This window comes from Globicephala melas, chromosome 3, assembly GCF_963455315.2.
Source record: "Globicephala melas chromosome 3, mGloMel1.2, whole genome shotgun sequence".
NCBI lineage: Eukaryota > Metazoa > Chordata > Mammalia > Artiodactyla > Delphinidae > Globicephala > Globicephala melas.
The window spans coordinates 95,050,511-95,077,032 of record NC_083316.1 but is presented as its reverse complement, the minus strand read 5'-3'; the positions used below and the strand labels follow the sequence as shown (position 1 = coordinate 95,077,032).

Genomic DNA, 26,522 nt, shown 5'->3' with positions numbered 1-26,522 from the left:
GGGAAATTTACAACATACACCTATGGTTTCTTAAACTTTCCCTTCCAAGTAGCAACACTGGGGGTGGGGATTCATATATCCTCTCAGTAGCTCTGAGAGTTTAGCCTGAAGTCGCAGGCTGCAAGCACAGTGTTTTTTTTTTTTTTTTTTTTTTTGACGTTTCCCATTTTCTCTTTGACTTTTATATGTATTTCCAACTATATGCTGTAAAATATTCATCTCTCTTTAAAAATATACATGCTTTAAATTACTGGCTAATTAAAATGTTACCCTCGTATTAGTTAGGCTATAGGCTACGCTGCTATATTAAAAAGATACCAAATATAGTCATTAAACAAGATGTTTTATTTCTCATGTAAGGGTCTGGAGGCAGCAGCTTGCCAAGGGCATATCAGCAGTACTGCTCCATGAGGATAATCAAGGACCCAGCTTCCTTCCATCTTGTTGCTCTCTATCCCTTAAGGCATTATCCTTATCTGCTCAGTCAAACCTAACTTAGCTTCAAATCTATGTTTCAGTCATAGAAAGGGCAAAGAAAAGTGAAGATGAATATAATTTTCACTCACATTTCACTGGTGAGACCTAGTCATATGGCTGCAGTAGCTACAGAGCATGGAAAAATATAATTTCCAGTTGGATGGCCATGTGGCTGGCAAAAATTAAAATAAAGGTGATGCTACAGAAATATATACCACACCTGTCTTACGGATTTATGTATCTACCAACAGCTATATTCCTCTGGAGGTGCCCTAGAGCAGCACGGTAATAAGGAATGGGTCTGCAAATGTTTCATGTAAAGAGCCAGGTAGTAAATATTTTAGGCTTCCTGGGTATATGCTCTCTTTTGCAACTACTATTGTGGTGCAATAGCAGCCGTAGACTGTATGACTATAAGTATGCGAAAGAACATGGCTGTTGTTTTAGTTATCTATCACAACATAACAAATGACTACAACATCAGAAGTTCAAATCAACACACATTTATTATCTCACAATTACCATGGGTCAGGAGTCTGGGTCTTCACATAGGATCTCACAAGGCTGCAGTCACAGTCAGTTGGAGTGTGTTCTCTTCTGGAGGCTTGACTGGGAAAGAATCCACTTCCAAACTCACACAAGTTGTTTGCAGATCTATTTCCTTGTGGCTGTAGGGCAGAGTGCTTAGGGCCTCAGCTTCCTGGTGGCTACTGGTTGCCCTCAGCACCTACAGGCCACCCGTAGTTCCTTGTCTTGTGGTTCTGTCCACAGGCCCTCTTACAACATGGCAGCTTGCTTCTTCAAAGCCAAGAGGGGAGAAAGTCTCTAGAGTGACTTTGGTAGCATGACAGAATTTCACATAATGTAAGTCACGGGAGTGACATTCCATTACCTTTGACAGATGATTGGGAGTCTCTCCAGCAGAGCTGTGTTCCAATAAAACTTTATGAAAACAACTGGTGGGCTGGATTAGGCCCACAGGACATAGTTTACAGACCCCTGGCATAATAAATAAGGTGCAGAAGCCATCGTTTAAGGTAAGAAAAGATAAAAATTAATTGAATAGAGTTAGAGAAAAAGAATCCTCAGAGCCAGAGGAGCTTTGTAGAAACACAGTCATAGAAAAAATGCATTTCTGATTCTGGTCCTATCCCATAATACACCTATTACCTTGTTAATGAAAAATTAAGAATGGGATAGATGAGCATTATGCTCAAATTTATTTATCATAAAATAGAGCTGTTATTGGAACTCTAACTAAATTCAAAGTGAAGGGGCTTCATAGCAAGCTTTCTCCGATTTTAGTTCAATTCAAACCTTACCTCGAATAATTTCAACAGAAAGCCTGGTCATTTTCTTAGTGATTATGAAAATGACAGCTGACACTTACAAGATTATTGCAAATCAGGAATTATGCTAAACGTTTAACATGAATGACCTCATTTAATCTTCATAACACTCCCATGTAATTTAGATTATTATTATTCCCACCACAAAGATGAGGAAACTGAACTTTAGTGAATTAAGCAACACAAAAAGCAGCAGAACTAGTTTATGACTCTTAGTCTTTCCTGAGGGTCCAGACACTTAAATTTTATTTGAAGAGTAATGGGAAGTCTTTGAAGGGTTTAAAGCAGGGAGGTAGTGTAATTAATATGATTACTGTTTTAAAAATATTAGCTGTGTGTGGAGACTGGACTGAAGGGGGGCTAGAGGAAGCAAGGTAGTCCAGGGCAAAGATGATGGTAGCTTGGAAAAGATAGTATCCTAGAGATATATTTGCAAGATATTTAGGTGGTAGAAGTGACAGGCTACCTCTCTAATTGAAAAGCACTCCACTATTCCCTTGTTCACGACACTCTAGCCACACTGATCTTTGATTCCTGAAACGCGCTAAGCCTTTTCCAGTCTCTGAGATTCTGCATTGGCCATTCTCTCTATCTCGAATGCTTTTCACTGTATTCTGCTATTGCCTCATTCTAACTCATCTTACAGGACTCAGCCCAAATCTCACTTCCTCAGAGAGTCTTTCCTTGATGCACCATCTAAGTTTCATCCTATCTTTTATTTTCTCTTAAGAGAATCCAATTATTTTTCATCCCATACTTATTCACAATTTATTATATTTTGCTTGTTTTTTTTAACTTTTCATTTTTTTAAAACTTTATTTTATTTACTTTTGGCTGTGTTGGGTCCTTGTTGCTGCGCACGGGCTTTCTCTAGTTGCGGCGAGCGGGGGCTACTCTTTGTTGTGGTGCGCGGGCCTCTCATTGCGGTGGCTTCTCTTGTTGCAGAGCACGGGCTCTAGGCACGCAGGCTTCAGTAGTTGTGGCATGCGGGCTCAGCAGTTGTGGCTCGCAGGCTCTTAGAGCGCAGGCTCAATAGTTGTGGCGCACGGGCTTAGTTGCTCCGTGGCATGTGGGATCTTCCCGGACCAGGGCTTGAACCCGTGTCCCCTGCATTGGCAGGCAGATTCTTAACCACTCTGCCACCAGGGAAGCCCCTAACTTTTCATTTTACATTGGAGTACAGTTGATTAACAATGTTGTATTAGTTTCGGGTGTACAACAAAGTGATTCAGTTATACATGTACATGTATCTATTCTTTTTTCAAATTCTTTTCCCAATTAGGTTGTTACATTTTGCTTGTTTTTTAACTGACTAACACATTACACTTCAAGACGCCAAGAACTATATTAATTTTGCTCATCACTGTTAACATAATGTCTAGCATACACACAGTTCCTGGCACTATAGGCAGTTACTGAATATTTGTTGAGGAAGTAAATGTCTGACTTCAGTGCTTTTATGCTTAAACACTGTGCAACTGTTTTTCACATTTGCTGATTTTAGAAGAAATTTTTCTCTTCTATCCCTCTGGAATTATCAACATAACATATCCCAAGTAATTAGTGATGCTTCAATCTCCAACCCACTCTCACTCCACACTCTTCCCAAACCCATTCCTAGATTTTAAAAAATGTTGAGAATAAAATGTACAGTAGGAGGAAGAGGGTGATGAAGCTGGCTTGAGGCAGGTGAGTTCTCATTTATTGTTGGTAAGAGTATAAACTGTTATGAACCTTTGAGAAAACAATTTATCAATATGCAAAAATGGCCTTAAAAATAAATGTAAATAGGGACTGCCCTGGTGGCACAGTGGTTAAGACTCTGCACCCCCAATGCAGGGGGCCTGGGTTCAATCCCTGGTCAGGGATCTAGATCCCACGTGCATGCCGCAACTAAGAGCTCGCATGCTACAACTAAGGAGCTCACATGCCACAACTAAGGAGCCCACCAGCCACAACTAAGGAGGCCATGTGCTGCAACTAAGGAGCAGCCTGCCTGCCCCAACTAAGACCCAGCGCAACCAAAATAAAAAATAAATGTAAATAAATAAAAACATATACAAAGAGGGGTGTGTGTGTGTTTGAATTTACATGAGATATCTGAAAAGATATAAACCAAATGTTTCTAACTAGTTAGGTAGGTATTTCTAGGGAGTAAGAGAGCAAAATAGACTTTTTAAAAAACACTTTTTAAAAAATATAGGCAATTTTATATTTATAATAAAATCCCATTAAAAGTAAAAACAGAGGGCTTCCCTGGTGGCGCAGTGGTTGAGCGTCTGCCTGCCGATGCAAGGGACACGGGTTCGTGCCCCAGTCTGGGAAGATCCCAGATGCCGCGGAGCGGCCAGGCCCGTGAGCCATGGCCGCTGAGCCTGCGCGCCCGGAGCCTGCGCTCTGCAACGGGAGAGGTCACAGCAGTGAGAGGTCCGCGTACCGCAAAAAAAAAAAAAAAGTAAAAACAGAAAATAAATCTTCATACTTTTGGCATAATAATCCTACTTCTGGGAACCTATATTAATAAAGTAATGAGAAATGTGGTTTAGGGTTTATTTATAATGATCTTTACCAGTTGAGTTCTTTAGTATTTTAAAAAACTGGAAATAGTCTAAATGTCCAACAACAGATTGAATAAATAAAGTGTAACTCATTCAAATGAAGGACTACTTAAAGATAGGAGAGAAAGATATATGAATAGGAAAAAAAACAAAAAAACCTTCAATAAAATCTACCAAAATGTCATTAACGGCTGTTTCTGGATGTTGAGAGTCTATGATTTTAGGTTACTCCTTTATGATTTTTTTGGTGTTTCCTACTTAAAAATAATCATATTTAATAATTGGAGAATTGCAAATATTATTTGTAGTCCTCCTTTCTAACAAGTAATTTATATTTTTATTCAATCCTCATGACAAGCACTCATACAAAACATGTTTATTTGCTAAGACAGCAGGTTTCAGTTCCCACTTATGGCTCCACCCACCTTATTTCTATGAAAATGTAACACACACCTTAATAATCTTTGGGAATGATATCTTCTTTTACTTGTGTATCATAACAATGGTGGTAGCTTAAGAAATAAAATTATCTGGAATTAAATATATTTCAGGAATAATTATGTTCTTAGTTAGAATTAGACCTACTACTTACTTGTCCTTCCTTCAATGCCTTTGGTCAGACTTTCCTGAACTAGACTGATGGAGAGAAAACTATTTACCACTATTTTAAGCTACAAATAGGAAATTTCATTATGAAGTGTCACATTTAACTTAGATAGGTACACTGGGAGTTAAGTTGGCATCAAACCAATGAAAACTTCTACCTATTCATATGGTCACTGTTGGGAAGGCCCAACAAATTCAACTTGAAATGATGTATGTTTATTTGTAGATAAGAAGTCTGAAAGAATATTTACCAAAATATTTACAGTAGTCAGGTACTTTCCTCTGGGGACCAGCAGAACAGAGCATAAAAATATGATAGATCCCACAAGCTACATATGGAAACAAATCCCATTATACTATAAACACGTCTTCTAGATATCCTATCAATGGAAGTTTGAGTTTAAAAACTTTTCAAATCAACCAAGTATGGACAGCCACTATAATACTTACATTCTGAAATAATCCAAACACCTAATCCTTCTAAGCAACAACATAAAAGCACACATATAAATAAGTAAGGGCATAAATTCCATATACTAAACATTTATTTGGGAGACATTTAACATTCATATTACTCAGATACCTCATATAAAGAATGTGATTTAAATCCAGTGGTTCTGTTTAACTATAGGATATTTCTGAAATCAAATTCTTTCACGTGAAGTCATATTTGAATCTCTCTTTGTCTCTCTGTTCTCTCTCTCTCATTTTCTCCCCCCCTCCCCTCTCCCTTTCTCTCCTTTCCTCCCTCACTCTGTCTTTCTCGCTGGAAATAATATAGTGCAGACATTTCATTCATAAAAATTCAACTGAAATTATTTTCTGTAGGCAACCATACTCCCATTTATATAGATCCATAGCATAAAATATTGTGCACTTCAGTTCAACTAATTCTAAGACATAAAAATCTTCTTGGCTGAAATTAACATATTTACAAAAAGAGAACATAAAATTTGTTTTACATTCTGTTTTAAAATTTTAAGGATAATCCTTTAGCACTCATTACAACTATTTTTATTCATGATCTGAATCTGTCTCCCACACCTTGAAATGAATCATTATTAATTTTCAGTACAAAAAAAAGCACACAAAAACCTGAACTGTTATTAAATCATTAAACTCAGAGAAAAAATGAAAGTGCACAGAGATGCTCATACTGGAGTTGGCTGATGTACTAGTACTAGCTCTATTTAAAATTTCTTTCCTATATTATTTCCCAAGCAAAATACACTCATTATATTAAAGGAAACAAATGCCATAATGTATTTAATTGACTGTGGCTACTTTCTTATTTTTATTAATGTAATTAAAGAAGTTCTGTGTTCTAAGGTACATATTACACTTTGTATCCATGGACCCTTCTTGATACATAGAAGTATCATCAAGTATGTAAAAAATAAACAGGTCAGGCAATAAAGCAAAAATAGGACAGTAAAAACAATATGATATTCACTTTTGTTCCCCTTAAAACAAAAATGTTCTTAACAATTGCTTGCTGTTGGCTCACAGAACTGGAGAATGTATAGAACTCCAGTACTCAAAACAATGATCTTCCTTGGCTGTTATTGTATAAGAAGCAATAAACCGTATAATTTACATGAAGAAAGCTAATGAATCCTTCAGAAAACACAACCTGGCAGTTTATCTTCAATGCAAAACAATGAGGTGGCAGGAGTGTGATAGGGAAACCAGTCTTTGAGAACATCATGTAAGGGAATCCAGCTGTGCTTGTATGGTCTCTAGCTATTTACAAAGACAAAAAAAAAAGAGAAAGTTGGTGAAGGGAGAGAAATTCATATGAAGTGTTGTTTAGAAACATGCAAATGAAAGAAAAGAATGTAACTGGTAACTATGTATTTTAAATGTACTCACATAAGCAATAAATATACCACTTAGAAAATTTTTCTTTTTATGTGGATATTAGAATTCAAGCTTGCTATCTGTTTTCAAATTTGTAAAAGAGGATTTCTAAATAGTACTGTTTAAAATGCACCCAGCTCTTTCATTTTAGATTTCTAAAGGGGGGAGGGTGGTAGAGGGGGCAGTGCATTTTCCTTGATTACAAAATCAGTATTTACAAAGAAACACGAAATATCCTCAAAGATAAATCTTTAAAGGCCTGGTATCTGCCTTTTCCCTTGGGCCCAGAAATTAAAATATTTAACATTACCTATCTCTAAAGTGCCAGTGTGGCTAGGTACCACACAGTTTATTATTTAATGCTTTACATTAAAACAACAATCCTACTGCTTTAATTAAAACCATATCCATTCTCTTCCTGGTTTAGTTTGTCAGATTCTCTTCATCTTGGCAATGCTTCCTACTGTGAAACATAAGATGTTTATAAGGGAAGTTTAAAGAACTCAACTCTGTAATGGGCATTTAAAAATAAGAATTCATAAAGTGGAGGAAACAATGTGAAAAACCCTACATTACCAGAAATTATTTAAAAAATACAGACCTTGTTATAGAAATCAAACAATTCCTTGTGACTGAATTCCACAAGAACTTTCTTCAGGCTCTGTAAAGAAAAAAGAAAGAAAGGAAAAAGTTTAGTTGTGTACAATTTACATTGCATTTTTTTTTCCTCTCCAGCTAGCCTCAGAATATGCCATATTATTCTGAGTGGTTTAAAAAAACCAAACAAACCAAACTTACCTCCTCTACTCAACCCCACTGTTCCAAGAACTCAAAAATACATTTACTAACACTCGACTTTAGCAAAAGGTTTCAACTCTATAGGGGCATCTGTTCTTTAAGTTGACTCCACAGAGGTTAATAAAATATATTCCAACAAGAGAACAATTTCATTACATATTTTTTCAAGACAGAGATAATACATGAGATTATATTTCATCTTTCTCAGCAGTCCATTTGAAATCTAGTAAATACCATTACACAAAGACACTGGAGGCAGCATATCTGATTGAACTCAACCAGCCATTAATGCCTCACATCAGCACAGCTGCTGCCTCCAAGCATTAATCTAACAGTTATGATCTTAACATGCTGAGATTGTTACCTTTTGTAATGTACAGACTCAGCACAAGTTAACAACACAACAGCTTCAAAGCTGGGACTTAAACCTGCTCATTCCTTTCACCTCAAATGCAATAGAAAAATCGTTATGGATGCTACAGATGCTAAGTAATATTGTGTACGTATGCATGATAGTGCAGTAAAGTGCGACATTAACCCAACCCACCCCAGTCCGCTTTTGGTTGACTTTGTAAACTGAGGAAACACTGTTTCTGAAAATTGTTCAAACATGTTTATTTTACTCAACGTACCTTTGGGAAGTGAAAGTTAATGGGGAGAGAATACCAAGAATGTATCACCCGCTCTGACCATACTGTCATGCTCACGTGACATACAACAGGCACCATGAATTGAAGAAGTGGAAAACTGTTGCAAACAGACATTGATTCATGCACTTAATTGCCTATGGTCATTTCCAACACTGTATTAATTCTATTTCTCAGTTTCTATGCTCACTTTTTTTTGTTTTATTTGTTTTAATGATTTCCACTTCCATTCACAAAGCCAACGTTTTGAAAACAAGTTTTCTCCTAATTTTAGAAGAGTCAGTGGGGCTCTGCTCAGAAACGGCACCTCTCTTTCCATGAAGCCTAAGCACATAGGCTCCAATTCCTTTCTTTGTTTTCTCTTATACACCCATGTAAGTTTCAAAATGAATGAAGAAGCATACCGGCTTTAAAGCCTTATCGTTTACGAATGATAAAAAAAAGAACTATAAATTTTTCAAATCATATTAGAAGAATCAGTTAGTTAACTGGCACATATCCTGAAACCTCCAAAGGCTGAATCGGCATTATCTAGCAGTGCTATATTTCCTTCCAGCAGTTAAAGCGGAATGATAAACCTAGGTTTACCCTAGGGAAAAGCAAAGCAAGTTCATTTCTTTACCACCCCCTCCCCAGCCGAAAGTTAGGAGAGACTGAAGACTGAGTCAGTATGTGAACAGCTCATTTGATGTACCCCTAGAGGTAGCACCCAAGCTAGGCTCTTGTTTCCTGTACTTTGCTTTGCTTTCTTTCAGGGTAGTGTTTTCTAGAATGTTACCCTGAGGAAAGGGAAGGAAGGTAACTTTAAAAAAATACTTCTTAAAATAACAATAGCTAAAATAATGTGTGTGTGTGCATGAGTGTGTGCATATATATGGATATGTTTATTTTACACACACAGGCACACACACACATACACCTATCCATCCATCCATAATAGTAATCCCTCAGTATCTGCGGCAGACTGGTTCCAGGACCTGCTGTGGATACTAAATTTTCCGGATGAAGTCCCATAAATGCCCCTCCAGATCTGTGGTTCCGAATCCATAGATTCAGACAACCGTGGATGAAGTAGGGCCACAGTATTTATTGACAAAAATCCAAGTATAAATTGACCCGTGCAGTTCAAACCTGTGTTGTTCAAAGGTCAACTAAATTTAGTCTTACTTTACTGAAATACTTAGCCCCACGAAGGAAAAAAAACTGATACCTGATATAAAATTTCTTATGCTTGACATAATAACGGGTAGCTATTATCATTATCATTTCCCATTCAACTCACAATGACTTAGAGAAGACCATGAGAATATGGAAGAGTATGGGAGTGGTTTTCAGTGTTTCATGTCTATGTGTAGAGAGATTATCCCAAATTTTGAGAATCTATGTTTACCTAAGGGGTGGCCAGTGGCAGTTGTTTTTTAGGTTTAGGGAAGTAAGGATGGAGCTTAGATGTGTAGGATAAAAAGGAAAGGGGGGGGGCTTCCCTGGTGGCGCAGTGGTTGAGAGTCCATCTGCCGATGCAGGGGACGCGGGTTTGTGCCCCGGTCTGGGAAGATCCCACATGCCACAGAGCAGCTGGGCCCGTGAGCCATGGCCGCTGAGCCTGCGCGTCCGGAGCCTGTGCTCCCGGGAGAGGCCACAACAGTGAACGGCCCGCATACCGCAAAAAAAAAAAAGGAAAGGGGGGTGCTGGCCAGGGGACAACTTCCCACATTGTCATGTTCTGACATGCAACCCCACAGAGTCTAAGAATCTTAAATTCAAATCTGGCCTTCCAGGACATTGTACAAAAGTACCTTATCAAGAAAAAAGTACAGTTCACATTTCATTTAACAGTTTGGTAACTTTATTTATGACTTTAAATTTAGAATGGATGATGGCCTCCATTTTTACTCTTTCTTCAGGTCCCATAAATATTAGGAGTAGACCTGATCAGAATCTCCCCTGGGACTCCAGCATTTTTGGGAGGAAAGCACACTCTTAGCTTTCCTTGAGAATATAACCAGAAAGTGACAAATCTGCTTATCAAATGAGAATCAACTCTTTAAACTTCATTGTTTACTCTTCAGAAAATGTATGGAAAGGTTCAAATCATTATGTTGTACACCTAAAACTAATACCATTTTATGTCAATTATATCTCAATAATAATAATAATAAAGCCACCTGGGTGGTAGCATTTGGCTGGGGAGAAGGAGGACACCATCAGGAGACCCTCATATGCCAGATTCGATTGTTAAAAGGGACTCTAGCCAATGTGAATGATCTGGAAGCCTGGCTGGTGGTGGAACACAAGGGTTGGGGGTGGGGGAGAATAATTAGGAACAGCCCTTTTCTACCTTTCTTGGTAGGTTTCCTGGCAGTTCCCCCAGCTGAAAGGGGTGCATCCAGATTGCCCATGAGTACCCTGGACTGACAGTCTTGATCTGATTTGAAAAAAAAAAAAAAGAGACTTGAACAGGCACTTCCCAGAAAAGGATGTCCAAACAGACAAAAACATATGAAAATATATGCTGGAAGGGGTGAAAATTTTCTAACTACCCTGGAAACTTGTCTGGCATTATTTACTAAAGCTGAATATATACACACCCTATGACCCAGAAATTCACTGCTAGGTATTAATATTGAGCTCAATAGAAATGTACACATTTGGGCACCATGACATAGGTACAAGAATATTGATAGTATTATGATTCAAAAGAGCTAAAAATGGAAGTAACCAAAATTTCTTTCAACAGAAGAATATGTAAGTAAGTTGTAGTATAGTAATACAATGGAATGTTATACAGACATGAAAATAAACTACAGCCAAATACAGTATCATGCATGACTAACAAAATAAAGTTGAACGTCGGGGCGGGGGGCACAGAAGAACATGTATGATTAACTTCATGCATATGAATATTTAAAAAATAACAGAAAAGGTTTTAGAGACAAATGCTTAGGTGGTAAAAGTATAAAGTAAAGCAACAAAAATATTACCAGAAATACCAAAATACTGATCACCTCCGGGTGACTGCAGAAAGGAGGCAGTAATTGGGAGGAGGCATAAGAAAGGCTTCTGATTTCTTCTTAGAAATTAGAAATTAGGCAATAACTTATTTCTTCTTAGAAACTTCTTAGAAATTAGGCAATAACTTATTTCTTGATCTTGGTGGTAGGTAAAAGGGTGTCCTTTTTTTTTGACAAATTACTGTGCTCTTTTTCTGTATGTGTGCTATATTTCCCCAATTAAAAAAAACCCAGCACTGTTATGTGTTAAATTCATTCCTTTTTATTCAATAAACTTTTTTTTTTTTTTTTTTTTTGTGGTACGCGGGCCTCTCACTGTTGTGGCCTCTCCCGTTGCGGAGCACAGGCTCCAGACGCACAGGCTCAGCAGCCATGGCTCACGGGCCCAGCCGCTCCGTGGCACGCGGGATCTTCCCAGACCGGGGTACGAACCCATGTCCCCTGCATCGGCAGGTGGACTCTCAACCACTGCGCCACCAGGGAAGCCCTCAATAAACTTTTATTAAAGGCCTACAGCCCTGTTCTAGGTGCTACGTAAAGAGCAATGAGCAATAGAAATCAAAATCCCCCATATTCTAGTTGAAGAAAACAGACAATAAGAAATGTAATAAAGACAATAATAACAATAATAATAAAATCATCATCATAATTCACAACATACATATAGAAATGTTTGTTGGTGATAAATGCTAGGAAGAAAAATAAAGCAGGGAGAGGGAATGTGTGTTTGGGGGTAGGTAGGTGGAGATTCAAGGTTAGATGGTCAAAAAGGGTCTCACTGAGCTGATAACATTTGAGTTAAGATTTACAAGAAGTAAAGGAGTAAAAAAACCCCACAGAATAGGAGAAAATATTTGTGAATCATTATCTAATTAAGAGTATAGCACCCAGAATATATAAAGAACTCCTATAATTCAACAATAAAAAGACAAACCCATGTGGGTGGACCCTAATCCAATGTGACTACTGTCCTTATAAGAAGAGATTAGGACACAGACACACACAAGGGAACGACTGTATGAAGACACTGGAGGAAGATGGCCATCTACAAGCCAAGGAGCGAGGCCTTAGAAGAAACCAATCCTGATGACACCTTGATCTCAAACTTCTAGCCTCCAGAACTGTGAGGAAATAAATTTCTGTCATTTAAGCCATCCAGTCTGTGGTACAGTTATGGCAGTCCCAGCAAACTAACAATAGGCCCCATCATCTCTTCTGGGACAGACAGAAGATCTTTAAGAGCAACGGAAAGCCACTGGAGAATTTTAAGAATGATGTAATTGTATTTACATATTAACGAGTCACTTTGGGTTTTATTTGTAAATGGATTAGAGCTAGACAAACTAGATGTGGAGAAACCAGTTAGGAGGCTATATTGCATTCGTCTAGGCAAAAGATAGTGACCTGATCTAATGTGATGGCAACAGTGATAGAGAAAAGTGAAAAAAACTTGAAAAATGGTTTAAGAGGTAGAAGAGATAGCATTTAGTGAAAGATTTGAGCTGGGGGAGGAGGTGAAGGAATAGGTGGAGTCAAGAATGACTCTCGAGTTTCCGGCAAGAGAAACTGATGGATGCAACTGAGATAGGAAACTAGAGGAGTAGATGCGAAGAAAGAGAATCAAAAGTGCAGTTTCAGACACAATTAGCTTGATATGTCTGTGATATTTCCCTGAAAATATCTGAAATAAGTCTGGAAAGACAGAAAAGGAAATTAGATAAGAGATATACATTTGGGAGTTACTGATATATTGCTATTTAAAACTGAATGAGACTGCCCAGGAGAAGAATGCAGTATGAGAAGAAAGGGCAGCCTGAGACAGGACCCTTCGGAACTCCAATATTTAGGGTAGGTAGGTGTTTCATAAATGATGAGTATCACCAGGTCCACAAATGTTTTCTGCATGGTATGTGGAAATATATGGCATTTATGACATGAATCAAAATAATTTAGTAAGTTGGCACACAGGCAATAAAACTGTGTGGCTTGCCTTCAACGTTCCATTTTCCAGTAAGACCCATTAAACTCACTAATATTGTTAACTAAATATACACAGACTAGAAGATTTACTCTCTTTCTTCTGCCTTATACATATAAGATTGCAACCAAGAACCCATTTAGGAAATTCATTACTTATGTTGTCTAAGCTGGTCTCATGCATTAATACCACGCAGACTTCCTGCACCCTATCTGAAAACACTGCCAAGTGAAAATGAAAGTGCAAAGAGTATCATTCTGCCAATTTCTTAAAAGAGAAGAAAGATGTATTTGTTCACCCATTTCTTTTATTTTTAATTTGTAATCCTGTCTGCAAGCACCTGGATAATGTTGCACATACCCATTAGCAAAATTCCCATGGAAATAGAATTTAGTAAGGTCTTCAGAGAGGTCTATCTTGGTGAAAGCTGACAGTAAAAAGATCGTCTGCTTTCCCATTAGTTAGAAATTAGGAACACATACATTTTCCAAGAGAGAAATGTATTAACCTCATCACAAATTATCTAAGCAGAAATAACCTCTAAATAACATAGATATAAATAGATAAGAATTAAACCCACTTTACATTGCTTAGCTTGTAAAATTAAGTAGGATATTAGAATTAGAAATCATACAATTATCTTTTCATCTAGAAAATCAGGAGTAGAGGATTCCAGTAAAAGAAAAACTACTTATCTCTTGTCCTGGTTAAATCTAAAAATAATTTGCTAGGGACTTAGAGAGGAAGTTTTCGCCTTTTCACTTACAGAAATGATGGATAGATATAAAATTTAAATAATATTTCAAGTTCTACTGAATGGGTTTATAAAACAAATCATTAGGCACCATTTATTAAATAAATACATCTAAAAATTGTATTATCTACAACTGTACCTATATACAGTTACAGATCACTGTAAAAATATTCCAGTATTTCTATTATTATTTGTTGATTATCTTCACTATTATTGAATAGTTAGTGAAACTCTACTCATGTACATGAACATGAACCATTTCTGCCACCCAATAATATACAGTTATTCAATAAACATCTAAACGGTACTGATACAGAGATGAATAACCCATATACTCTTGACCAAAGAAAGATCCTTTTCTAGGTAGGCAGGTTGCCCTTTACAGCTAAGCTTCCAACTATGAGAAGAATGTACATGGAACAGTGAGAAAGAAGGGATTCTCTGCTCATTGTCAGATCAATGGAATTAATCCTAGCAACAAAAGGGGTTACAACCAGCTCCGATTCAGAGGATGCTAGCTTGAGAAGGTGGAAGCAAAACATTCTAGGTAGAGGGAAAGAGCAAATTTCCATTTTTCTGCAAGGCGGTTGGACTACACAATCTCCCAAGGTCCTTTTCAATTCTATGACTGAAGGATGTTGAAAGGCACACCTCTATAAGCAAAGTAAATTGGGGAACTGAGGGAGATAGAGGACCAAAAAATGCCAGTAAGAAAGAGCTTTAGAAATAACATAGTTCAACCGTCTTACTTAACCGATGAGAAAACTAGTCTTACAAAGATGAACTAACTCATACAAAGTATACAGCAGTGGAACTAGTCATTGTTCTTTCTACTGCATTATTATGGTAACTCAAGATAAAACAACACTTTCACCTGCATATCAAGCTAATTTATAGAAAAAAAATTCTTCCCATGAATTTGCACAATTGCTTCCCTTCTCTAACTCATTATACACAGAAATACATAAAAGCTTTGCTGAGGGTAAATAGTTTGATAAATATGGCTGATGAGATGCCAAGTAAGAGATGTAAAATGTCAGGTGAAGGTCTTAAATTTCTCAAAAATTTTCAGAAAAAAATATAAGCAACTCTCTTTGTCTCAGTTGCATTATTTTTTTTTAAAAAAAGCTACTGTGAAAATTTCACAAAAGTTAACACAATACAATTGCTATGTTTAAAATTCTAATTCCAAATATATAAACAAAACTGTTAGCCCAATGAATATACTACATCATACAGAGAAACGGAGCAAGAAAATTACTACTTTCACCTGAATATGGAGCTGATTTCTGTTGCTCCCTCAAGTCCTATGATTCCAAAAGCTCTTCATTAAAACACTGTCTAGCCTAGCAGGCTCCAAAACCTCACAGGCATTGATTGGCCCTGCTGTTTGAGGAGGGCAGTGGGCAAACTGAAAACCCTGAGCTTATGTCAAAGTTTGATAGACGTTATAAAAAGACGACTGCAACAAATACAAGCCACAAAAGGCATTTCCCCAGGGTCAAATCAACCAATTGTAACTTGTCTTTTTTCAACCTTTGAAAAGTATAGTTTGACAAAATGCTTATCTGTTTAAGAATACAGGCAGTACATAAACAGCAAAAGCAAATTTCTAGCTCATTAACATGGCACTCAAGACTTCCAAAACCTGGCCCATGACTCCACCTATGGCCCCATCTCCTAATACCCTCCTAATGTGCTGCATGCACCAGCAGTACCAGTAGCATTCTGCATACTTCAGGTCTTTGTTCACGCTGTTCCCTGTCTTCTCCCAGTAATGCTCCCAACTGCTCCTGTGTGTGCATGGACATACACACATGCGCATATACCAGCTATTTCATTTGGCTAGGTCCTTTAATACTCAGCTCAGTTGACACTGCGGCACCCTATGCATACCTCTGTCTTTGCCTTTCCCTATTATACTGTATGGAATTACTTACATTTGTTCCACTGATGGTAGGCTCTTTAAGGGAGGGGCTAGCCTTTATTTTCTTTATTGTAGTCTAATAGCCTAGTATGGTACTTGATCATAGTACTTAATAACAATATATGGTTATTGAGCTTAATTTTAAGAATTAAATTTAAATATGTTCCCTCTCACCCCACTGGGGGAAAAATATTAAAAAATATTATATACGGAAAGTATCAGAATAAATGGATTTTGCCTGATGACAATGTTTTCAAAGTATTCTATTGCATTTTCCCCAATGCTGACAGCAGGCAGGTCTTATAACTCTTGCTTACTCAGTAAATATGTAGGCTAAATAGGACAAAAATTAAACTCTAAGTATTGATTCTCTAGTTAGCTTGAAAAATGGCTTCTCATACTTGAAGGTGCCTGTCTCAAACTGGTGAAAGCTGAAGACTCGAGGTTTTGTACATACTTAGCTAAAAATACAGCAGTTGTGGCTGTCAACGTAACAATAAACCACTTTTGGCCAGAAATCTTTATTCAATATAAAAATTGTGTAAAAGTGTGTATGAAATATTGCCACTAAATGTTTAATCTGGGATATATACTTCAGCTGTTAGAACATTTACTCCGTTATCTGTGTACGCTCTTTTCATTCTGGCTAAAATATTACTTTATTCTTGCGTAGACAAAACAATATGCTTGGCAGTCATATCATCACCATATTTTCTGTCCTTTTAAAAATTAACAGTGTGCTATGCATGAGCAGATCGCAAACTTGGAGCCAATCAAAATGCACCTTCTATAGTATTCATTAACTCTAATTTATTATGTGTATGCTGATATGTCATTACGATTTTCAGCTTTGGTACTGAAATATTTAGCTATGGTTGCTGAATATAATCAGCAAGATAAGAGGTTTTGAATATGATTACATGAAGCTCCTTAAATATAGTAAGAAATTATGTTAAGAAGAGCACTGACAGCAAAAAAATAGAGTTTTTTCCTGTATAAATATTATAAGCGATGCTATCTTTTTCTGAAAATTATACTTTATTCTAATTATAAATACTTATCTGATTACTGAAGCATTATCATTACAGATTTAGGAATAGCTGCATTACTTAACTTCTCAAAACATGTATTAGTATCCTAGCTGAAGGATTCCGGGTAAACTACAGATATCAAATTGAAATCATACTATGTTTTCAATACGTAGTTTTAAAGACTATGAGCTCAGTGTCCAAGTTTGGGTTTCTCCTTTGTTCATAAAATCACATTACTGTACTCATAGTAAATTCATAGAAATTTGGATGGTGTGTGTGTACTTTCAAGAGCTACTATGTACTCTGCATCCTAAACTAAACAACCTAATGTAATACGCAGTGTTGAGAAAAAACAATTAAAAACATAAGTCGGTTTAATTTTTTTCCATATTGTGCTGTCAGGTCAGTCTGCAAGGAAAAGAGAATGAATATGTGCACCTAAATGAGTATTAATTTCACAATTTCGTTACAATTTACACTTCTTAACAGCTAACTGGAAGCTCTGTTTCTGAAAAATAAAAATGGTAAGTTCAATATTTGCTCCATGTTCTGGAGGGCACTGAATTTATCATGTAAGCGCCATCTGAAAATCCACTGTTAACCTGCAATATAATAATAGGAAACTCTCTATTTCACCCTCAACACATGTGGACCCCAAATCCTAAAGACAGGCAGCTATAATACTAATTTGATTATGGGTTAATTTAAGGCAGTAACCATCTAGAAGAAATTGTTAACTTGTAATCATGTTGTTCCATTACAAATTTTTAACTTGTAATGGTGACAGATGAAGATTGAGCTCATTTTTTTCCATCCACGTTAGTTCCCTGCTAACCTCATTACCTGATTATAATTTGCAAATTCCTCTTGGAATCATCAAATGAACTAATAATGCATATTTTAACAAAGAAATGGTTCTAACAAGTTAATATTTTTCTATAATTCTGAATATATCTGGAGCTCAAAAAAGATTTTCATTTTACATTTAAAACGTAGTGTCTGGGGCATGCTACTATGAATTCAGAACAGCACTGGGAGATAGTTCAGTCTGTACTATGGTACTTGAGTAAAGGGTGGAACGTAGGTTTAATTTTTAATTTAGGAAAAATAATGACATTGGAGAATTTAACTTACTTACACTTTTTTAACAGCCTTATGAGGATGATCATACACCATACAATTTACCCATTTAAAGTGTATAATCAATGGTTTTGAGTATATTCACAGAATTGTGCAACCATCACCACAATTAATTTTAGAGCATTTTCATCACCCCAAAAAGAAACTGTATGCCCTTTAGCTATCATCCACCAACCCTCCTAACTCCTTGTCCCAACCAGCAATCTACTCTCTGTGCCTATAGATTTGCCTATTCTGGAAACAATATAAAATTTAAATGGATCCCTAATGCACACTAATATTTAAGGAATAGGCTATAATAAAAAGTGGAGCTTTGCAAAAACAAAACCTGAGGAATGCCTTGAGCAAAGTTGGATAAAAACTATACAAGTGCTATCACACACCCTAAAGAAAGAGTTTTAAGAAGGAAGGTATGATTCAAGTGTCAAGGCTCCCCAAAACCAACTGAGAAAAGGACTGGTAAGTTTTTATTTTAGATGACAAAGAGAATGCTACTGACATTGGCAGAAGTATTTTTGGTGGGTTGGTAGGGAGAAGCCAATACCAGTAGATTAAAAAGGTGAGTAGAAAGTGAGGAATTCAAATGAATGTAGACCAGGGGTTGGTGAACTACAGTCCACAGGCTAAACCTGGCTTGCTGTCCGTGTTCATAAATAAAGGTTTACTGGAACACAGACACACTCATTTGTTTATGTATTGTCTGTGGTTGCTTTTGTGTTACAATAGTGGAGTTGCACAGCCTGGAAGCTTTTAAAAAATATTTACTATTTGGCCCTTTGCAGAAAAAAAGTTTGCCAACCCCTATTGTACACAAACATCTCAAATTATTAGTTCTACTTAACAAAAGTGACCTAATAAGCATTCATATTCCACATTATGTTCACTACTACCAGTTTAAAAGAACCTGCTGTTTATATGTAAGTGGAAGTAAGTAAAATCATCTGTCTTGAATACAGCATAAATACTCATGTCAAGGTTGAAATTTCAGGCCCTCTTCACTATCATTTGATGCACTGCTGTTTTATAGGAAAGGCCTAGAGACAGCTGCAGAGGCTGTTAGATCTTTGGAATAAATAGAATACATCACTCAGGAGCTCACATTTATATACATTTTCAAACGGTAGTAAGACCTTATATCATGCAAACTTCTTTAAGAGAAAAGAAATGTGATTTTAAAATTGGTATTTTTAAAAATCAAGCTTTATCTTTTTTTTTTTTGCGGTACGCGGGCCTCTCACTGTTGTGGCCTCTCCCGTCGCGGAGCACAGGCTCCAGACACGCAGGCTCAGTGGCCATGGCTCACGGGCCCAGCCGCTCCGCGGCATGTGGGATCTTCCCGGACCGGGGCACGAACCCGTGTCCCCTGCATCGGCAGGAGGACTCTCAACCACTGCACCACCAGGGAAGCCCTCCCCAAGCTTTATCTTTTTCTAAAGTTTATTAATAAAAAATGCTTTTTTGAATGATTAGCTCCAAGTGTTTTATTTTAATGAATTATATATTCATACGAAGTCCATAAAAAAATTGTTTGCGTGTCAATTTTAAAACTCTAGTTCCTCTATGAAGAGAAATAAAAAGCCAAAGGTTTGAATCAGAAACATTAAAACTGGACTGTTCAGCTCTTGCTTGTTGTATGTGGTCTTTGCCTAGAATGATTCATAACATAATAAAGCGACACAATTTGGTTTAACGTTTTGTTTCTGTTGATGATTAGAGAGGCTACAAGCCTCTCTAGCCTAGTCATTAATATTAATGAGCTTTGTGACCTAGGCCAAGTTAATGAAACAAACCTTTAAATAACATATTAAAAAGTCAATAATAATTTTGAACTTGCTTTATAGAATTTCTAGCATTTTACAGTGCTAGAAAATAAACAAGGATTTCAAATACATTTCCTAACCTGGATGGGAAAAAAATGACAGTATGGTAAAAGTATCCATCAAACATCACTTTTTGATTATAGGTCACATAGGGCTGCTTTAAAATCAGACAAAGGTAACAGGGAATTAAGACATAGATTATTCCACAGATGACTGGAATACAAACTAATTTAAGAACAGGTTAAATCTGTGTAACCCCAAAGTGATTACAAGTAATTTTTACTTTCAAGTCACATCTGAGTTATTAACAAATGAAAAATTGATAAGGTTGGTGGGATTTACCCAAAATAGTTGTGAAAAAACTACTCAGTTGTGTCACGGAGTTGGAAAAAGTTAATGATTTTGTAAAAATACAGGGTATTCGTGTGGAGCAATATTATTTTAAGTGGGGTGAAATAATGGTTTAAAGGTTTCTCTTTTAGCCATTTATGAAGATACTGGCTTAAAATAAAAGTCTGTGGAAACCTGTAGAAGCAGCCAATGACTATGTCGCAAATCAGACTTCTTTCAAATAGACAAAGGCTACTTCTAGATGGGCCAGACTAATTGGAAAACAGTATTATTGGTAACAGAGCTAACTGATGCCCTTCTTAAAAAATGATCTTCCATGTGGGTGGCTTGGGAGTAAGAACCATATTACTGGTCATGCTCTCAGTTTGGTCTTGGTTTGAAATGTTAGCCTAGTTCATGAAGAGCACTTGTATTTATGCAGCAGGAACTAGATCTGAGATAGGCTCTCAAGCACACGAAATGCATTATGCAGCATTAGTAATATACCTACACTTTCATTTGGGAATGCTTACCAAAACTATTAAACAAAGCAGCATCCCTTGCCCTTTCCTTCCTATTCCCCCTGGCCTAAGCACAAAGTCCTCAAAAATTAGAATGCTGAATTCGCTTAAATTTCTTTTCTTCAGTCTCATTATTCTCTAGATTCTTCTAAATACAGATGCCAAATTCAGTTTTTTAAAGTGCCACTTTCATCAAGTTGCTTTTCTACTAAAAATAGTATCTCCCCCATTACCAACAATTGAAGTTCTACCTCTTTTGGCTAGAAGTCAAAGCTTTCCATAAACCTCTCCCAGTCTACCTTTTCCTTTTTAATTATGAAGTATTTAAAATATTAAAAATTTACAGAGACTAACAGAGCTGACAGGCATGTAACCCAATACCCAGATATAATTCAGGTTAACATTTTGTCCTTAAAAAGAGTAAATAGGGGCTTCCCTGGTGGCGCAGTGGTTGAGAGTCCGCCTGCCGATGCAGGGGACACGGGTTTGTGCCCCGGTCCGGGAAGATCCCACATGCCGCAGAGCGGCTGGGCCCGTGAGCCATGGTTGCTGAGCCTGCGCGTCCAGAGCCTGTGCTCCACAACGGGAGAGGCCACAACAGTGAGAGGCCCGTGTACCGCAAAAAAAAAAAAAAAAAAAAGAGTAAATAAAGAATACAGTTAAGTCTGCCACCACTCATCTTGTCTCCTTCCCTTTAGTAGAAGGACAAAGATTTACTAGAAATAAAAATACAAAGAAGGAAATGAGAAACAACAAACAAAAGACTTAAAAATGTACAAATATAGTTCCTAACTACATCAAGATTAATGATTTTTTAAATGCCCTCCAATTATTAACCTTAGATTAGAAAGTTGAAAATAAAGAGAAAAAATGGCAACTAATATCTCTTTTACTTTCATTGCAAATTTGTAATAGAGGCAAAATTAGACCTAGTGTTTGAAGATGGGATTTGAATATGCAGAAATGGGATAAAGAGTATTCACTACTTCTCCCATGTCTATCCCTTATTCCTCTAATAAAAAATAAAGAACTAAGACTGGCAAGGCACAGATCAGAAGACGTGAGAGCCCATTATCTTCTTTAATAACCTATATGTATGTAAGCTAAGATGGCTTACAATCTAAGGAACCAAAATAATGGTTAGAAATCATTCTCAGTACATAGCACATGCATGGAAAGTTGGGAGGGAGGTGATCATTAGGAAGAGGCTAAAATAACCAAAAAGAATCAGTATATTTAGAGTTGTTCTTAGAAAAGGATAAGGGACAAATCTAAAAATATATCACTTTATTATACAAAAATCATAAAAAGTAACATGAAAATGCTTGAAAAAAGATACTGGACAAAAATATGGTACAGAATAACTCAATTTTTTCTAACTTAAACTAATATTTTTTAATTTTATTTACTGCCTGAAATCCAAAGGTCAACATAACCTATGAAGTAAAATATGAAAATCATTAAGGAGAAATCACAGCCTGCATAATGACCTCAGTATAACTTGGTTGACAAACTGGGTTAGGAAATCACAGGTTTGGTGAGTGGCCCAAAATTTCTCCAAGTGTATCAGCTTTCCCCTGGCAGCCATGATAGGAAATCTTTCCTCTAGAAATACTATGTTCAGAGAATACTGTTTCAGTGCTATGAAGTAAGGTATTCACATGTAACCATTCACACGACTAAAGATGAAATTGCGTTTTGAGTGCAACTCTCTTTAATGTTGTACTTTACATATTGTCAGGTTATGGAAAGAGATTTAAGTGAAAGCATAATAGGAGGAGTTCTTTAGAAGGTATCAACAGATTTATTTCTGTTGCATCAACTCAGACCTATTACTTCAGCTTAAGAGGATATCTTCTAAGATTAGATGTAAAACATTAAAATCTATAAAATATTTTATAACATCTTTATAAGAAAGAGATGTTAAACCTTGTCCAGATTCCATCTTGGATAATCCTTTCCATTGAAACAGTCTCCTATAGTTAAAAAAGAAAATATAACAATTCCATTTTAAAATAATCTATAATTTGAATCTGTAATAATACCAGAAAGCTGAATTCTAAAGTTTAAATGAAAACCTATGCATATTTAAGGGTCTGTGTAAGCACGAAGATCTTTCTTTTCCATGTATTCAAATTAACTTCAACCATCCTAGTTTTCATTTAGTTACAGAGTAAAATATATTTCAAATATCTGACGCAATTACTAAATATGCTCTCTGCCCAAGTTTTAAAAAGTCTCATGGCTGTTCTTCTCTTCCCCCTTCAGTCCATCCAACTCTGATCATGAACTTCTTTTTCTAGAGTTTAGATCCTCCAAAGATTCTTCATTACTGGCAGAAGTTTAAATTCCCCAGGTTGCCACTTTAATCCTTCTACAGTGCAAGTTGAATTATCTTCTCCCTGCTACCTCTACAAGGATGCTATACAAATTTGCTTATTACTACCCTTGAACACTTCTGTATTTTCTCAAAACAATGCCTTTATTCCCACTTCCCCTTTCAATGGGAATGTACTCTTCTAACTTACACATGGCAAAACCCCGCTGAGGCACCTCTTCCATGAGGCCTTCCCCCATCTCCCCAAAGAAATGCATGTCTCCTTCTGAGCTCCAATATCTTCCACACTTCAGCTAGTAGTGCAGCATCTAACATATTCTACCTTGTACTGCATTTTCCTTGTGAGTATACCATCACTTTTCTAGTAGGACGCAAGCTCCTTTATGGTACGATCTTGAGTGTCAAACTGCTTGTGTTTTAAACCCATCTTCACAAGTCACTGTCTTGAACAAATTATGAAATGTTCTATGCCTCAGTTTCCTCATTTGTAACATGGGGATAATAATAGCACCTACCTGACAGGGACAGAAGGATTAAATAGGTATTATGTGTAGAAGCATTTAGGCCAGCTGCCTGACCTGGTATTCAGTAAGTAATCAATGACTGCAAGTGTTTACAATCCTTGTCATCATCATCATAGTCACCATTGCTTACGCTCCACATGCACCTAGCCCAGGGTCTTGAACATAACAAATATTTAATAAATGCTTACTAACTTGAATAGAATCTTTTTTGGCTTTTCAAATCAAGTGGAAAATAAAGCCACATGGAAAATACTGAGCAGGGAAAACCAAAACCAAAATCTCTCTTAAATGTAACATTTTAAATGAGCAAGTAGTAGATTAATAATTAAATACAAAGAGTTATATAAATGTTGTCTAAATAAATTACTTTCCAGAAAAGATGTAACATCCTTTAGATCTAAGCTAAATGTGGGTTACGATTCTGAAAGCTAAGTATTTTCATACCTATGGGTTGTCAGAGAGGGCCTTTCCATATACATTTACATACATTAATACAGTAGTTGACCCTTCAATGACTAGGGTTTGAACAAAGCGGGTCCACTTATACATGGAGTTTTTCAATAAATATACAGTCAGCCCTCTCGGTCAGAAGGTTTCGTATCTGCAGGTTCCCCATCTGCGGGTTCAGCCAACCACAGATGTGGAATCTACTGAGGGCAGACTGTTGGATTTGAGCATCCGCAGATTTTGGTAGCCGCAAGGAATCCTGGAACCAATCCCCTGCTGATAGCAAGAGACAACTGTACTATAATGAAGGTCCATTTCAATAGTACTATTAGAACTGCATGAAAACTCCTGACTTTCCAAGGCAGTGAAAAAAAGCCAGTAAGTAGAGAATTATGTTTTAGGCAGAGAGCATGCAGAGGGTTGGTTTCCTTTCCCGCATGACACTGCTTCACACTAAAACTGCATCTTCCAGCTATTTTTGGATGTAATGTCTTTTGTGCTCAGACTACCAAATAATGCAAAAGTATGTTACTGTTTTGTGAAGTAGATAAAACGTCTTTAATAGAATGAGTCTATTAGGTCCATTTTCACTGGTGACCTAATCCAGAGATTAAAACATAATATTAGTATCAGAAATATTTTCACTATTCTTTTTCATGAATATGTGACACAAAATGAATGCCAGCTACTCTGAACATAGTATCTTAGATTTTCAGGACATGAACTCATGTATGGTAAGCACTATGTGTCATTTACATAGTACAGACTTGCTTTAAAGAACTAAATATTCTTTTCAATGGCAAGGCAAATAATTCAACCAAGTCTTAGACTAAAAGGACTGACCATGTTTTGCATTTAGACGACACATCTTTCAAGGAACTGAAGACACTGTGCAAAATCTAACAGAAATCTTTTCTTTCTCCACCAAGCTCCTAACTAGGAAAAAAAAAAAAACATGCTAAGAAAGACCAGTGAGAAATTAGCAATATGATGCAAGGCCCAGATCCAAAAGTCAGAAAGGAGATCACAATGCTGTCTCTGTTACGTCAACAGGTGGGCCTCAAAACTGCAGGCTTCTGTTTTCAAATTAAACCTTGATTTGTCTTTTACATGGCACTGTAGCTAATGCCCTCTTATCTCCTGATAAGAGAGGAAACTGAGAGTTGTAGAAAATCAAATCTCTGCATGCTAAGTGCTATGGTGGAGGTAACAGTGATGTGAGGTGCTGTGGAATGAATTATAAAATGACAGAGCTAGATTTTAGTGAAGGAATATTCTGACTAGCTGAACTTTAAGCGGTAATTTTTTAAATACTAAAGGGAACTAGAATAATAAACAATATTATGGTTTCAAATATACACTGAAAATTTGACCTGAATTATTGTTGAATAAATCTGCAAAATAAAACCCTTCTTTTCCCCCAGCACCATGTCCTGCATTTTAATCACTAGGATTCATCTAAGGAAAATGTACACCTGAGAAAGCAGGGCCAGATGGATCCTGAACGGCAGGAGGTGGTTTGGACCTGAAACAGTTTCATTTGATGTAGGGGCCGCACTGTGAGTTAAAGGCTCTCAAGCTGGCATTTTAAACAACAGGGTACAGGTTCACACTATGGATAACGTCCAGCTCTCTCTAACTCTTAATCGTCTCAGGAACTATGGTTTGCTGCAAGTCAAATACATCTGTGTTTAACACGTTTTTAAGAAAAGTCCTCAAAGAGCAAAATAGCAACTATTCACTTTCTAAAACGTGTGCGTATAAATAAAAACTTGCTTATATTACTAAACTTCTATAAAAGCAGAGAAATTTTTAGTCATGACAACCAAATAGGAAAACTTATTTCAAGTTTTTTCCTTTGCTAGATGAACTATTCCTATTACAGTCACTAAAGAAATAATTTCCAAAGCACTGTTTATTAATTTTATACTCATTTTTAAAAAGGAAACAATGGCTCCTGATAATACATGGGACGTATTAAATGCAAGGTTGTAAAATATTTGACATAGAAATACTGCCAAATATTGTACAAACGGGCCTAACTTGTACCTCAAATTATTTTGGAAATGAGTACTGAAGTTATAAAAAATTATTTTCATTCTGCTGGTACAAAATGTAAAGAACAAAATTCATAGGTATTTTATCTTTAGCTTAGTTATTAGAGTAAAAAGACATGGGAATGCATAGACTAGGACCTGACAACCAATACTTAGACAATAATCCGTTTTATAATGAGTAGAGTTACACATTTTCAAATAATTAACATGGAAAAAACTGGCCTTAAATTCAGTCTTAAACTCTAAGAAAAGCATATCTTAATTGTTAATGATGAAATCCAAGCATAATAATGTCTTGTTATAGTACTGGCAATTAGGAAACTGAAGAATTATGGATAAGATAAAAACA

At 36.6% G+C, this 26,522-nt stretch overlaps 1 protein-coding gene across 1 annotated transcript in view; it reads right to left on the bottom strand.

Annotated features, from left to right (window-relative positions):
* Window positions 1–964: 964 nt before the first annotated feature.
* COMMD10 (COMM domain containing 10) overlaps window positions 965–26,522 on the bottom strand; it is a 165,202-nt gene continuing 139,644 nt past the window's right edge. Inside the window, exons 6-7 of the mRNA XM_030869835.2 lie at window positions 7,452–7,511; window positions 965–6,733 (exon numbers count right to left, since the gene is read on the bottom strand). Of these exons, the coding sequence (XP_030725695.2) occupies window positions 6,695–6,733; window positions 7,452–7,511 (99 nt within the window). The 3' untranslated portion in view covers window positions 965–6,694. The remainder of the gene's footprint in view (window positions 6,734–7,451; window positions 7,512–26,522) is intronic.